At 41.0% G+C, this 15,719-nt stretch overlaps 1 protein-coding gene across 1 annotated transcript in view; it reads left to right on the top strand.

Moving 5' to 3' along the window:
- The window catches only part of LOC126094508 (myosin-I heavy chain), a 238,625-nt gene that overhangs the window by 154,641 nt on the left and 68,265 nt on the right, over nucleotides 1-15,719 (top strand). The window contains exon 25 of the mRNA XM_049908960.1: nucleotides 5,257-5,537. Coding sequence (XP_049764917.1) covers nucleotides 5,257-5,537 — 281 coding nt within the window. The remainder of the gene's footprint in view (nucleotides 1-5,256; nucleotides 5,538-15,719) is intronic.

The following is a 15,719-nucleotide window of genomic DNA, read 5'->3' as shown; positions in this document are numbered from 1 at the left end:
AAGGACAATTACCATAGTAACTGAAAAAGAAAGCTTATTACACATATAATTAGCACTAGAAGCGTGGCAACTGAAGGTTGACACGTGTAGTGTGAAAACTGAAAGTTTGTCAGAGGTAATAAATTTCGCTACACTCTGACTTAATTTAGCAAAGGATTAATAAAACCGGAAAATCGAAAGTTAATTTAGTGACTGAAGTTAATAGTGAGCTTTCTTTCTGAAGCACATCGAAATTCAGTAAAATACGGCTAGTTTTGGACTACCTCAACAATCATTTCAAAAGCTACTTGAATCTACGCAATTTAGAAATAAGAGATTTAACTTTGAACTTGAATTAAATGATTCTGAACAATTAACAATAGTAAAATTTAGTACATACCAAGCTGAGCTGCAGCCACAGGTAAGCTAAAATACGGTAACAAAACTCGCACTCTTAATTTGTGCTTGTGTAATCTAAATATTGTAGCCAGCTATGAATACTTTAACTGAACTTTGAAATTAAAGCAGCGAAATTGAATTATATTGTACTTTAATGCTGGCGTCTGAATTTCAACGACACTCGGGTTCATTTCGTGAAAGGAAGGGACCCTGCTTGGTAATGCAATTGGGACAATGAGCAACAAACGTTCATGCTAAGTTGCTGTAATTTTGTTACGAAAATGATACAGTTTGAAAAGCTGAGGTCTTCCATACAGTTCTAAAACTTTACGTGCTTCCAGTCTTCCTTGTTGGTTGATTGAAGGTTTGAAGCCGTCGATCGAGGAGGTGGCAACAGTCACTCATTGTCGGCCGTCGCTGTTGCAGAAGCTGGATGTTGGCGCGCCTTCTTCTCGACACGGTCACCAGGCGAAATGGGCTCTTGATGTGCGCCAGCTAATGCTTCCCGTCCGCGACACCATGTCAGAAACTATCATAGCAAGTCGAGCGCAATTACATGCTGCCCAACCCCGAAAGCGCGGCAACTCGCGGGAGCATCACACAACACACCTGCTCCACTCGCTACTCCAGCCAGACTCTCTCTGCCTGCACTCCACGCGGCAGAGTTAACACTACCAAAGATCCTACACACTTTGATTCTTCACACGACCTATCGATGTAATCGTTCGATAGCAGTTTTCCCTAGGCAAGACCCAGCGTAAAAATACAAATAATATTTACGAAACAAACCAATTATACATCAACATAAATGCATAAATATATATATACAAATAGTAAAACAATTACAATATGTAAGGACATAGAAATGTCATATATTCAGGTAACAAAAATAAGGAAAACAAATTTATAGTACAATAGATGGAAATAGGAGGATATGCATTTCCGGCGTTACACACTGAAGCAATTAGGTATTCTCCTTGGCCTTAAACTACTGCCCGAGTTCCCTCAATCCATTATTCCTTATATTCTTTCACCTGGGTCAGAATACAAGATGGTACCCCCCCCCCCCCCCCCAAAAAAAAAAAAATAAATAAATAAATAAATAAATGGGAAATTTGTTTCAATGTCTGTATTTCTTAATATTTTTACACCAAATTTTGATCACCTTCAGAATATTCTCCATTGACCACAATGCACTTCTTCAAATGATCCTTCCATTGTTCAAAACAGTCACTTATCAGGATGTTCCTTATGCCGTCCAGCAATTTTTGTTTTACCTCCTCCACAGTGGCAAAATGCTTTCCTTTCATATCCCGTTTGAGTCTGGGGAATAAAAGGAAATCACAGGGGGGGAGGGGGTAGATCTGATGAGCAGGGTGGAGGGGGGGGGGGGTGACAATCGGTGTCATGCCGTTTTTGGTCAAAAACAGCTTTATGGAGAGGGCGGCGTGGGCCGGCTCGTTGTAATACTGGAAGAACGAGTTGCTTGTGTACCAAAGATCCACCCTTTTCATCCGGGTATTCTCCCTCAAACCTTTCAAAACCTCCAAGTAGAACTTCCGATTGACAGTTTGACCCAGTGGAATGAACTCCGCATGCACAACACCTCTGCAATCGAAGAAATAAACGAGCATTGTCTTGATGTTTGACTTTACTTAGCGAGCTTTTTTGAGATGAGGAGAAACATTGGTCTTCCACTGGCTTTAGTGCTGCTTTGTTTCGAGGTCGTATCCATAGTACCACCATTCATCACAGTAGTTACCTTGGAAAAAAATTCAAGGTCCTATTTGAGCTAATTTTTGAGCTCAAAACATGCCATAAGTTGATGCTCCCTTTGCTCGTCTGTGAGAAGGCGAGGGACAAGTTTGGCTGCAACCCTCCTTGTGTGCAAATCTTTGGATAAAACCCTCTGAATTGAACCCCATGATATTCCAGGCATCTCACAGAGTTCATCAATGGTTTGGCAACAGCCTTCACAAATGAGGGTATTGATTTTGTTGACATTTTTGTCACTTCTTGATGTTGATGGATGTCCTGAAGGGGGTTGGTCTTCAATTGACATTTCTCCATTTTTAAAACGTGAAAACCACTGTTAGACTCTGGTTTCGTTTAGGGCAGCATCCCCATGAGCAGTCTTAAGCATTACAGTAGTTTCCACGGCCGATTTCCCCAACAGGAAACAAAATTTCACAGCCGCACATTGCTCTCAAAAATCTGCCATCATGTTTTTGCCGAAATGGAAAAAGTTGTGTTACTAAAAAAACTCTCATGGGTGAACCAATGCACTCACTGCGACACAACTTCACGCACTGAATCAGGTGGCATGACTGTAACGGACACATGGTAGAACAGTAGGTTCTCCCACTCTCCTTCCCCAAAGCACCCCAATTCCCGTTACTTTTGAGTCCTCCCTCGTACGAGGAATTTGTGCATTGTGGTAGTGCCTCAGACAATTCTGCTCATGGTTCACTGGCTTGTGAGGGCCCAAAGATTCCAGTGCAACAGCAGAGCTTGATTAACAGCAGTCTCATCCCAGACCTGAGCCTTCTGAATTTTGGAGCCACTGATGAAGACAGTCAGTTTGTATACTAATCACAAGATTTCAGAACCCTAAAATTTCCAGTTGATATCATAATTTGACAATTACTCAGTCTTTATGTCACTCAATACATTTAGTTGAGAATGTAGTAGACTTTGACTACCACACTGTCTGCTATGTATGTTTGTGAGCACCTCATCCATATTTTTTCTTCATAAGGCAATCCATACCTGTTCATTCATTGACCCCATTGGAAAGAATACTCAGGGATGTGGAATGAGCCAAAGTATGTATTAACAAAAGACCAGCAAACCATAAAAATTGTATCTGGACACTGCACTAACAATATTCTATCACTATATTGCATAATGCTATTCATGCTTATGCCAGCCAAATTTAAACAAGTAAATTAGAAAGCTAACCGCTGTTTTGAAACAAAAAAAAAGTCTGGTGTTTTCTTGGTTATATTAAATTGTGCTGTTTATCTACTATAGGTTGCTTAGTATTTACCTCATTGTTTGCTTAATATTTACTCTGTTTCACTAGTGGTTTTCAAAGAAAATAGCCCTGTTTACAATATATTACTATTATTAAGTAAATTTTTAATTTTCTTTTGAACTGGTTGATATTACCTATTTAGTGCTTTGTGTTGGATGGGAGCTTGTAGTTTGTACCAGCATACATAACCACTTTATGGACCCTAGTCAATGAGACAAAGCCCACATGAAAATTGTTTTTGTGTCTTGTGTGTGACTGGTTAAATCACAGCTCAGTTGAAGATTATTTTCATTGGCAGCAATGAAAACCATCACTTAGCAAAAGAAGTGAGAAGGCAAGAGCTAAATAGCGCGAATGTGTGAATTAGATGTAAAGATCTACCCTGGTGGTTCCCCAACAGTTTCTAGTAGATGCGCCTTGATGTCTTTGTACTTCCATTTTAAGTTCCTCTGGCTTACCAGGTTAAAATCTAGAAAAATTCCTAAGTTTTTTGTTGTAATGACAGTATGATGAAAAGGATAGAGTGCTACTCATCATATAGCAGGATGATGAGTCACAGAGAGGCACAACAAAAAGATTGTAGACAACTAAGCTTTCGACCAGAAGGCCTCCTTCCGAATTAGACAACATGCTCACACGTACTCATATACGTGTGTGTGTGTGGGGGGGAGGGGGGGGGGGGGGCGCGTGCGTGCGTGTGTGTGCGTGCGCGCATGTGCATGCTTGTATGTGTGTATCATAGAGTACATAGTCTCCTAGGCATGAGATACACCAAAACCCACCCACCACTTTCAGGATAATATACACGAACGGTACAGCTGCTGTCCCTGATATGATAAGTTGCGGATAGTCTCAGATTTTCATTGTTGGAGCTCAAATCTGAGGACTGCAATGCAAACCAGAGTTGTGATTGCTTCTGAAAGATCACTGTGTTGAAGTGCTTACAGCTTTATCCTCTGAGATGTGAGAATTATCATAGGGTTCATTAAGATGACAAGGAAACACAAAACCTGATTTTATAGTGTCCGCATGTAGCTGTTTAGATTTGATGTTCTTGGCATTTTCATTAAATTGCCCAATTAGATGTAAATGAAATATTGCCAGGGCACAGAACATCCTCCAGCTCACATCACCCCTTGCACACTATCCTCTAGAACACTTCATGAGACCTACGAAGCACACGACAAATTACATGGCTCACATAAAAGCGGAAATGTGTTTCATCTGACCAGGAAACACATTTCTTGTTCTTCACAATTTACTACTGGTGCCCAGGAATCCACTGTAACTTAGAAACTTTGTGATAAGGTGTGTAACCTTACTTAAGACAGGGTTAACCTGTTTCGATATTCTTTGTCAGTTTATGTTCTGCAGTATTGTGATTGATCACAAACTGGAACACATATCCATTGTCAGAATTCTTTGGAGACTTAATTGTCTGCCAATGCTGATAAAGCTATAGAAAAATGTGTGGCATTGACCTCTTGCAGCCTCTCACAGGTTCACATATGGTCCTCCCTAAACCAATGACTCCCATCTAATTCTCTATCACATAGGTCCTCTGCCCTCGTTAATCACAGTGGATTATTAAGAAATCCTTTGTCAATACTTTGGGCACTAGTAGACCTATACACTCCCCAGCAGCACCTGCTGCTCCTCCTTATTCCTGCACCACTGAGCAAATTCTGAAGAACGAGAAGATACTCATTTTTAAGTAGTCTCTCTCTCCTCACTCTCACTTCTTTGTTAACAATATATTGTAGATAAGAACAGTTTATTATTAATGGAGTACTGCTTTATTGTAGTGCTGTGTTTATTTATGACTAATGTTAAATTTTCAGGCAACAACCTGATCCTTGGTGTGAATTGTGATGGCTTGATGCTGATAAAACCTGATGATAAATTTGTTTTATACGAGTTTCGGTATCCAGATATAGAATCTATTTTTCTGGATCCTAGTGACAGTTTCATCACAATTAATCTGATGCGACAACAACAAGACAACGCACATAGATGTTTTGTCTTTGAGACAACTCAGAAATCAGAAATTGGTTCACTGATAGTGAGTTATTGGCCTGGTCTTGCCTCTTGGATCACAGAAAGTGAGGCTCCCATCAAGAAGGTATGTTGTTTGATTGGATGGTAATGACATTTTCATGCAAAATAAAGAAATAATTTTGATCACTATTAAACAACAAGGAAAAGATATAGTGTGCCATTTCAGAAGCTGCATGAACAATGTTTACTTCATTCACCACACTTAGTGCAAAGTAGGTTTAAAAATTGGAGAAGGGCATTTTAAATATAAAAATAAAAAATTATTTTCAACTGTGTTTGTTATAGAAGTGACTACTTACAGGATGCTGAAACAAAGCCAATCAGCACAAAGTACATTTTTTTGTCCAGTCCTCTTATGTGATTTGATGTTGGTCACTTTAGCATTGTTAAATACACACCCATTTACTAAGTTCATTAACTATAATGTAGAACTCACAAAAATGACAATCAAGTACGATCCTGCAGATGTATATTTGGTGGCACATAGACATGTAACCTATCAGAGAATCCCACTTGCTCTTCCCCTTTTTCTTATATGAGTACATAATCTCACTCTTACAGGCACTTACATTCACACCTCTGAGGCCACAGACATTCTAACTGCTTACAAACAGCTGCCCAGACAGACTGATGGGAGGGTGGGAGAAGAAAAGATTGGAGCTGAAAGAGTAGTGAAGTATTGTGATGCAAGTAGGGGCTATAGGTCATGATCAACAGTAACAGTAAAATGCTAGAAGTATTTAAGCAGCTTTTGAAACCATAAGTTTGATTGTGAGCAGCATGCTTAACAGCTGGCTATCAAGTTGGTGGATATCCACAGACTAGCAATGGCCATTCATGTGGGTAGACTCTTGGTTAGTTGTTATACCCATATGCGCATTCATTGCAGCGCAACTGATATATGATATGACTGTTTACACATGAGACAGTCTTCTCATTGATAGGAAGTGCCTTTGACTAGACTGCAGGAGGAGGTGGTGGGTGGGTGTCTGGATCAGGTTTTACACCTGTGCAGTATGTAGAGTAATGATTACTGCATTGCATGAGTGGGTGACAGAAAATCAATTTAATGAATGAGGATAAGATATTGTGTGAGGTTCTCTTCAGTTCAGAGCGTCCTTTAAGGCAGTTGAAGACCTGGTGAGACTAGCTAAGCAGAATTTCGTCAGTCTATAGCTACTTTGCCTGTAGGTGAATGATTGTTATTGCTCATTTCTGTCTGTTACCTACATCCTGGATTTTCTATTATCACAATATTGAACTGCATTATACCTGATAAGCATGTCAACTACCATCCTCCTGTCAGCCTGCAAATGAATCTTTGTGATCTCATACTGCTTCTTTAGCATGATTGTACAGTGGCTATGGTTCTTCTTACAACATAAAATGTTTAATTCCTGAAAACTTTTGTTAATTTTTTGACTTTTCAGAATTTGAAGCATTAATTTAAGAAACCCAGAGCACGAATAGCTTCACAGTCCAGTAGTTCCGAAGTTTTCGCAATAGATAACAAACATATTCAGCCAACAAAATGCAAATTTGACCTTAGTGTTGACAACGAATAATATGTATCAGAGAGATTAAGGCAGCATATAAAAAATTAAACATGAGACTACAGAATTGGAAATGAATAAAAATCTTTTGATTCTATCAGCCTATTACTATCTGGTAGGCAGTTCTACAAGAGATGCGATGAGCATTAAAAACTTATGACAGCACTGATGTTCAGTTGCTCCAAATCACACGTGGTGGACAGAAGCTAAATATACTAGCTGAAAAACAGGTCTTTATTGATTGCACAAACTGTACCATGAAAACAAAATCAATTTGTATGAAGATGTAGAGTTTATCTATATGTCCATGAAGATGACTGTTTAGTAGGGGGAGGGGAAGAAGTGAAGCTGTAGCTCTCTTTAAGTAAAAAATTTACACACCAAGCGGTGGCAGGAGAACACCCACATAAAGTTATTAAAACATGCAAGCTTTTCAAGCCAGTGTCTCCCCTTCTGATAGAAAGGTTGAAGAGGGAGGAAGAGAGATGAAGGAAAAGGACTGCTGAGGTTTAGGAAATGGGGAGAATTCAGAAAAGTCACCCAAAACCCTAGGTCAGGGGGAACCTACTGGATGGGATAAGAAGGAAAGACTGATTGTTGGGGACTGCACCAGGCAAGATTTGGAAACCTAAGAGCTAAAAGATGGAAGATGGGTAATATGCAAGACCACCAAATTATCCATTAAGATGGATGGGCATAGGCAGAGGGTGTATACTGGTAACACACAATATCCTATTGCAGAGCATACTCTGCAATATATGCCCATTTCACCACATGTGCCACATAAATTCTTCCCCCACACACCAGTTTCTCAGGACTTTGCAGATGGGAACTGGTGTTACATGTCCTTGGTTCTCACCATCCCCTGGCCTAAATTTACATTAATGTCTTCTATCTCAGCATTTCTTCACAGTAACTATTATTTTCTTCATTCCCTTTAAGTTTTCTATATCTTTAATTTTCTGGCCTGTCTATTTCCTCCTCCTACCTCTATCACCTGCAATGCACTTATCCTCCCACTCTTAGTATCTCAAAGGATGTTTTGGCAGTAAATTCTATATTATGTATTACCCTGTATTCCACCTTTAAGCTCTCATATTTTCAAACCTTGTCCATTGTAGTCCACAACAATCAGTCTTTCTTTCTCATCCCATTAAGTTAGTCTCCCATGACACAGGGTTCTGTGCGACTTTTCTGAACTTCTCCATTTCCTAAACCTCACCAGTCCTTTTCCTTCACCCCTCTTCCTTCCCCTTCAATCCTTGTGCCAGAGGAAGGAACCACTGGCTTTGAAAGCTTGCATATTTTAATAACTTTATATGGGTGTTCTCCTGCCGCTGCTTGGTGAATAGATTTTTTTATCTGTCCAATTACATTATGTTTTCAAACATTAATTGTTTTTGTTGATATGTAGCTCTCTTTAGATGTTTCCAAAAAATATAATTTGATCTCTAAAATCTTTGTCCCTAAATTCTAAATTAAATGCTGTCACTCAGTTATTTATTGCAGTTACAGTCATGACCCAGTAATACTTAAATTTTTTAAACACAAATTAACAAAAAATATCTCCATTTGAGGATGGAAATGCCTTGGAAACACATCTCTGTGAAATTTATATTAGTGACCTGACCTGGTTTTGCACATGTAGCACAAAGTATCTACAGACGGACACTTTGTCTGGCATAGCTGTTGTAAATTATACACGACAAACCTTTCTCATGAATCAGTCTATCTGTTAATGAAAACTGTGTCAAAATCCCCACAGTTGTTTCTGAAATTAGCCTTCACATACAAACAGAAAGATGCAGCAGGTAATGTGTATAGATGTAGATGTAGAAGATATGTGTAGATTCTGCTCAGCTTTTCTGTTCTCTGGAGATGTGGTGGCTGTTTACTTTAATGTTTCTCCTACCAGATACTGCATCCTCCGTAGCTGATCAGCTCATAGTTCCCATCATTGTAACAAGATTTCTCTCCAATCACCACTTAAATATGGGACAGATAACAATACATATATTACACACTCATCATTACTGCATATGATTATAAATTATATACATAAAGCTTCCTCATGAAAATCATTTCATAATCCTACAGTAGTTTCTGAGATTAGCTTTCATACACAGACAGAAAAATGCATTGGGGTTTTCAAAATATATAACTGTATAAATGAATGACAGTGAATTTTCAGTGGCGTAGTATGAAATGCTCATCTGTGGTGAATGCTGCCATAATCTGTGATTCAAAATGTCTTGAGACTATTATTTCCTTTTTGCCTTCTGATGCAATGAAATTAACATAGTGAAATATTCATCTTGAGTCCATCTAAATTACCAAGCTATGTTGGTAAGTACTGTATATGTGTTTCAGACCCTGGTCATTTTGGTCCTGTGGTTATTATTAGTATCATCATCCTCATCAATTGGTTTCTCTGTGGACATGCCTCAGAAAACATCTTTGGGAATGTATTTTACAGAGATTATATATTTTTAGCCTTTAGCAGAGTATTTTCTGTTATGCTAAGCAGCAATTTGCACCTGTGTCCCTGCTTTTTGCAGACTGAATATGTTGTAATTTGGACATGCGTCACAACTAAGAATGTTAATACAACTTCATTAAACTGTGACATGTATGCCAATCACCATAAGATACACGGAACACAATAAGATAAGGCAAATGTATCCAAGCAGTAATAACATGATAACTGAATGTGAGTGTAGAGTGGCAGGATTTAAATAGGCAACCATCTGTAGCAGGCTCTATCAGAAGTTCCCAATATTGTTCTTTCATGGTACACTCTCGCAGATGACAACACACTGCTAATGCACGTGGCCTTCAAGTGTGGGTACATTACTTTGTTCCTCTTCCCTTGGGGTACAGTTTGGATTCGTGAGATGTCCATGGCTGAGATGATGTGCTGATACTGTGGTGTATAGTTGGAAGTACTTTGGGTGTGGGTAGTGTCACAATCCACGTTCTCCTGTCAACCTATATGGCAGGGTGGGTGATGTTGGTGTGAGCTCCAAGTCCACATCAGGTACAGGGCCTGGTGATGTTGGTACCCCACCAGTTGGTGGCAGAGGCGGAGGAGATGGCTCCGGTGTGGGCGGCAGCTGCATTGGTTTAGTGGTATTGGAGAAGCTGTGCCATATTTGTCCACCAGTGATGGAAGACCCCTTGTGTTTGTCATGGCAGGGACCTGCCACATCAGGTGACCTGTCGAGTGACGCAGACCGGTGTCCTGGCCGAGGTTGTCTGGTCGTCCACACCAAGGTGCAGCTGGTCATAATGACAAGTACACAGGCCCTTCTCTGTATGGATGCCACAGAGACAGTGGCCACAGCATCTGTAGATGATAGTGGGAATCCATTTTGGGTGATGATCAAACTCATGTGCTCAGACAGCCAACTCAGGCCAAAAACGGGACGATGGCTGCACAGGTCAGCATTCTTGGCTGCTGTGCAGGAGATGCTGGAGCATCTGAGGTGATGCCAGTGAAGCATTTTGGCAGAACTTTTGTCATTGAATGGCATGAACTGATAGGAAGACGGCAATTGATCCAAGGCAATGTTGGACAGGGACTGAATCATGTACTTTTTCATTTGCATTTTGAATATTGTAACTAATCTTTCAGCCTCACCGTTGGACTGTTGGTGGAAGGGCAGGCGAAAATGTGGCAAACCCCTTGGGCGTTGCAGAAGGAGGCAAACTCCTGCAACACAAACCGAGGGCCAATATCAGAGATCGACACGGCCGGAAGTCCTTCGATGGAAAAAATTCTCGATGGCGCTGCCACAGTCTAAAGTTGATGGTTAATGAACAACATATGGAAACTGAAAGAATTCCTCAATTACTATTATCCAGTATGCATTAAGGAAAGGGCCAGTGAAATCAATGTGGAGTTGGTCCCATGCTTGCGAAGGTTGTGGCCATGTGGAGAATGTTTCCTGCAGTTTCAGCTTACTACGATGCGCATTGAGAACATGCTGTAACCAAATGAGTGATGTCACCATCCAAACAAGACCAGAAAACGTGATGGTGGGCTAATGACTTGGGGTGTGACAGCCCTCAGTGATCAGCATAAAGCAACTCCAGGATCTCCGAACAGAGTACTGAGGGAACCACTATACAAGGAGCTGAATAGTCCATATCAAGGAGCAGGACACCATCACTGACAGAGAAGTAATGCTGAAACACATAGTAGCTACAGAGGGGGTCAGATGCCCATGTTGGAGGCACCTCAGGCCAGCCATGTTGTACACAATGTATCACTTTCCATGAAATCGAATCGGTAGTGCTAGCTTGCACAACCTGAGCACTGATGATTGGAAAATGATTGACAGTTTGTTGAACACATTCACAAACGTGGAAACAGAGTAACTCCTCCTGATCAGAAACTTGATCCATACTGGTCGGAAAATGGAAGAACGCATCAGCATTCACATGTTTAGCCGTGGGTCGGAAGTGAATCTCATAGGTGTATTGAGAGAGGAACAGTGCCCAACATTGAAGGTAATGCACTGCTGTGTCTGGCAGTGACTCTGAGGGTTTAAAAGTTTAAACAGTGAAACTACCGGCATGTGATCCTTGATGAGGTGGAATTTTACACCATACAGGAAAACATGACATTCCTTTAATGCATAAACAATGGCGAGTGCTTCTTTCTCTGATGGTGAATATATAGTCCAAGCCGAATTAAGCGTCTTCGACGCATATGCAATAGGCCACTCAGAGACATCAGAGTATTTATGAGCTAACAACGTGCCCAGCCCATGCTAGGATGCGTCTTTTGCTAACACTGATTGGTGACATGTTGCTAGGTTACAAGGCAAGATGCAGACATAGACTTCAGTTTGGAAAATGCCATTTCACATGTGTGCGGGCAGCCGAAGTAATCCCCTTATGCAGCAAGGCATGTAACAGTTGTGCAACCAGCTGATGATAATAAGCAATCTTAACTGACAGAGGACGTGGAAGAGCCGTGATGCCAGAGACATTCTGATGAAGGCGTTTCATATCAGTGCTAGAGACCTCAAACCCAAGATAAACAATAGAAGGCTGAAAGAAGCAGCATTTTTCAAAATTGCGTTTTAACCCAGTGGCCTACGACACCAAAGAGAGTTTATGTAAGTTGTTGAGATGCTCAGCAGTGGAGCAGCCAGAGACCACAATATCATCACGATAGCTGACATAGCCAGGCATAACCACAAATACTGATACAACCCAAAAGGTATGTTAATGACCAAGAGCCATTGAGAGTCAGCATCAACGGGAAACTGCAAATACGTATCGGAGCAGTCAATCTTGGGAAACACTGACCACCAGGAAGCTTAGCAAAATGTTTGACAGGGCACAACAAGTGATGCATATCAATGATAGACTGAACATTGACAGAAACTTTGAAAGCACCACAAAGGCATTACTGTACTGTTGGTTTCTTGACAATGACTAAGGGGATAGCCCATTCACTGAATGTGATTAGTTGGACAACCCTAGAGGCTGTGAGGTGGTCAAGCTCTGCATTGGCTTGGTCACAGACGCCAGCGCACTGGCCCGTGAGCCTGAAAGAAACGAAGTCTGGCTAAAGGTTTCATGATGATGTGGGCTTTGAAATTATTCGCATAGCTTGAACCCACAGGAAACAGGGTGGAGAATTCAGAGCATAAAGAGTTGAACTGTGTATAAGGCACTTGATCAGAGACAAGATTAAACTTCATCACAAATAGTAAACCTGAAAAGGTTAAAGGTGTCCACACCAAATAATTTTTTGGTGCATACATTGTCCAGCACTAGAAAAGTCAGCAGAAAAACCACAGATATACATGTGACGGGGCCCAAGAAACTACCAGATATTGGAATGCTTTGTTTATTATAGGTGACTAATGTATGTGACACTGGCACTAAGATCATGTTTGTTTGCAAGATGAGTAATGTCACACCAGCACCAGTGTCGACTTGCAAAAATGGTTCAAATGGCTCTGAGCACTATGAGACTTAACTTCTGAGGTCATCAATCCCCTAGAACTTAGAACTACTTAAAGCTAACTAACCTAAGGACATCACACACATCCATGCTCGAGGCAGGATTCGAACCTGCGACCGTAGCGGTCTCGTGGTTCCTGACTGTAACACCTAGAACCACTCGGCCACTCCAGCCGCCTGGCGACTTGCATGTGCAAAACATTCTGATAAACGTTGACATCAGTGAAAAGCTTATTGGCTGCAATGGACATCCATGTCAGCATCTGCAATAGGTTGTTGGAATTTTGCATTACACAAACAGGTGTGATGTGACCCATTTTGTTATGCTGGCAGCAAACGACCCTCCATGTATGACAATTAGGCCTATCATGAGTGACAAAACGTGACGGACAAGAGGAAAGCATGGAGTAATGCATGCTGTGGCCGTGGGTGCCACAGTCAGGTGGGCCGGCCACTGTGATGTTTTGCCCATATGTGGATCACTGCCACCATATTGTCCCTCTGTGAACCATCTGACAAACAGCAAGGAGAAGTGGGTTGAAATTCTGCAACCTCACACCACGATTCAATCTGACTACCTGTAGCCCTCAAAACCTTAAATGATTGTGCTATAGTTAGAATGTTGGAGAGGGAGAGGATTTCACATTGTAAGGGCCCATTCATGAACCTCATGATCAGGGGGCAACCAAATGATTGCATCACAATTCATTTGGTCAGCATATGACTCCTTACGTACATCAGTGAAAAAGTGACAATGTCTGCTTAAACCCTGAAGCTCATCTGCCCAAGTCTTGTAAGAATGTTCCAGTTTCTTGCATCGCTGATAGAACTCAACTCGAGCGTCAGTGATATGTGTCTGTTTGCTGTAGTATTTTGAAAGATGGGTGCACATGTTATCAAAAGAGAGTGAAGACAGATCCTGCAGGGGGGCCAGTTGGCAAAGTATTTGATACATGCGAGGGGATAACCAAGACAAAAAGAAAGCACGGCGTAAGGTAACAACAGTCAGCCCAAACGCATGAAAATGTTGCAGCAACCGATTTTCATAGACTGCCCACTCATTGACAGACTCATCATAAGCCAAGAATGGCAAGGGATAAGCAGCTTATGTCCATTAATCATAATGGTTTTAGAAAGAATCACTTGTATGAAACTCAGCTTGTCCTTTACTCACATGATATACTGAGAACTGTGGATGAAGAACAACAGACAGATTCCATATTTCTAGATTTCCAGAAAGCGTTTGACATGGTGCCTCATTGCAGGCTATTAATAAAGGTAGGTGCATATGGAATAAGTTCACAGATATGTGAGTGGCTCAGAGACTTCTTAAATAATATAACCCAGTATGTTGTCCTTGATGGCGAGTGTTCATCAGAGACAAGGGTATTGTCAGGAGTGCCCCAGGGAAGTGTGTTCTCTGCACATAAATGATTTGGCAGACAGAGTGGCCAGCAGTCTGCAGTTGTTTGCTGATGGTACCGTGGTGTACAGACAGATGTCAAACCTGAGTAACTTTAGGAAGATACAAGATGACTTAGACAAAATTTCTAGTTGGCGTTATGAATGGCAGCTATCCCTAAATATTGAAAGATGTAAGTTAATGCGGATGAGTATGAAGATCAAACCTGTAATGTTCAGATACAGTATTACTAATGTCCAGCTTGATACAGTCATGTCATTTAAATATTTGGGCATAATGTTGCAAAGTGATGTGAGGTCAAACAAGCATGTGAAAACTGTGGTAGGGAAGGCAGATGGTCGACTTCAGTTTATTGGGAGAATTTTTGGATAGAGTGGTTCCCCTGTAAAGAAGACTGCATATAGGATGCTGGTTGACTTATTCTTGAGTACTGCTTGAGTGTCTAGGATCCATACCAGGTCAGATGGAAGGAAGACATCGAAGGAATTCAGTGGAGGGCTGCTTAGATTTGTTATTGGTAGGTTTGAACAAAATGTAAGTGTTACAGGGATGCTACAGGAACTAAAATGAGAATTCCTGGAGGGAAGGTAGCATTCTTTTTGGGAAACATTATTAAAAAAATTTAGAGAACCGGCATTTGAAGCTAACTGCTGAATGGTTCTGCTCCTGCCAACATACATCATGCATAAGGACCACAAAGATAAGATCAAGAAACAGCTCATATGGAGGCGTACAGATAGTCTTATTTCTCTCGCTCTATGTGCGAGTGGAACAAGAGGAGAAATGACAAGTAGTGGTACAGAGTACCATTCACCACACACTTGATGGTGGCTGAAGGAGTGTCTATGTAGATGTAGATTTAGATTTAGACCAGGGTAGTGACAGGCAAAACAGGAGATGCAAGGGGTAACGTGGCAGGAGGTGTAGATTGAGATGGATCCAAACTGACCAAAACAGAGGCAGATATTAGCAATATTTGGGTTTGATTGTGTTGCACTGTAGCTAATGCCTCCTGCTGTTGATTGAAATGTTGCAATGCTGCCATAAGAACCTCTAGCTGATCAACTAGCAGGCTTAAAAACTCATCAGTAGCACTGTCAGACATCGTAGAAGCAATGGAGAACCAACCAGAGACTGAAACTATGTGGAGAACAATCTCCTCTTCATTGCCACTTGTGTTGTAACTTGGACTCATAACACAACCAAGAACGTTAGTACAATTTTATTTAACTGTGGCAAGTATGCCAATCATCATAACATACACTGAACACAATAAGGTAAGGCAAAT

The sequence above is a fragment of the Schistocerca cancellata genome, chromosome 1, assembly GCF_023864275.1.
Source record: "Schistocerca cancellata isolate TAMUIC-IGC-003103 chromosome 1, iqSchCanc2.1, whole genome shotgun sequence".
Lineage (NCBI taxonomy): Eukaryota > Metazoa > Arthropoda > Insecta > Orthoptera > Acrididae > Schistocerca > Schistocerca cancellata.
This window is presented reverse-complemented; position numbering and strand designations above follow the sequence as displayed.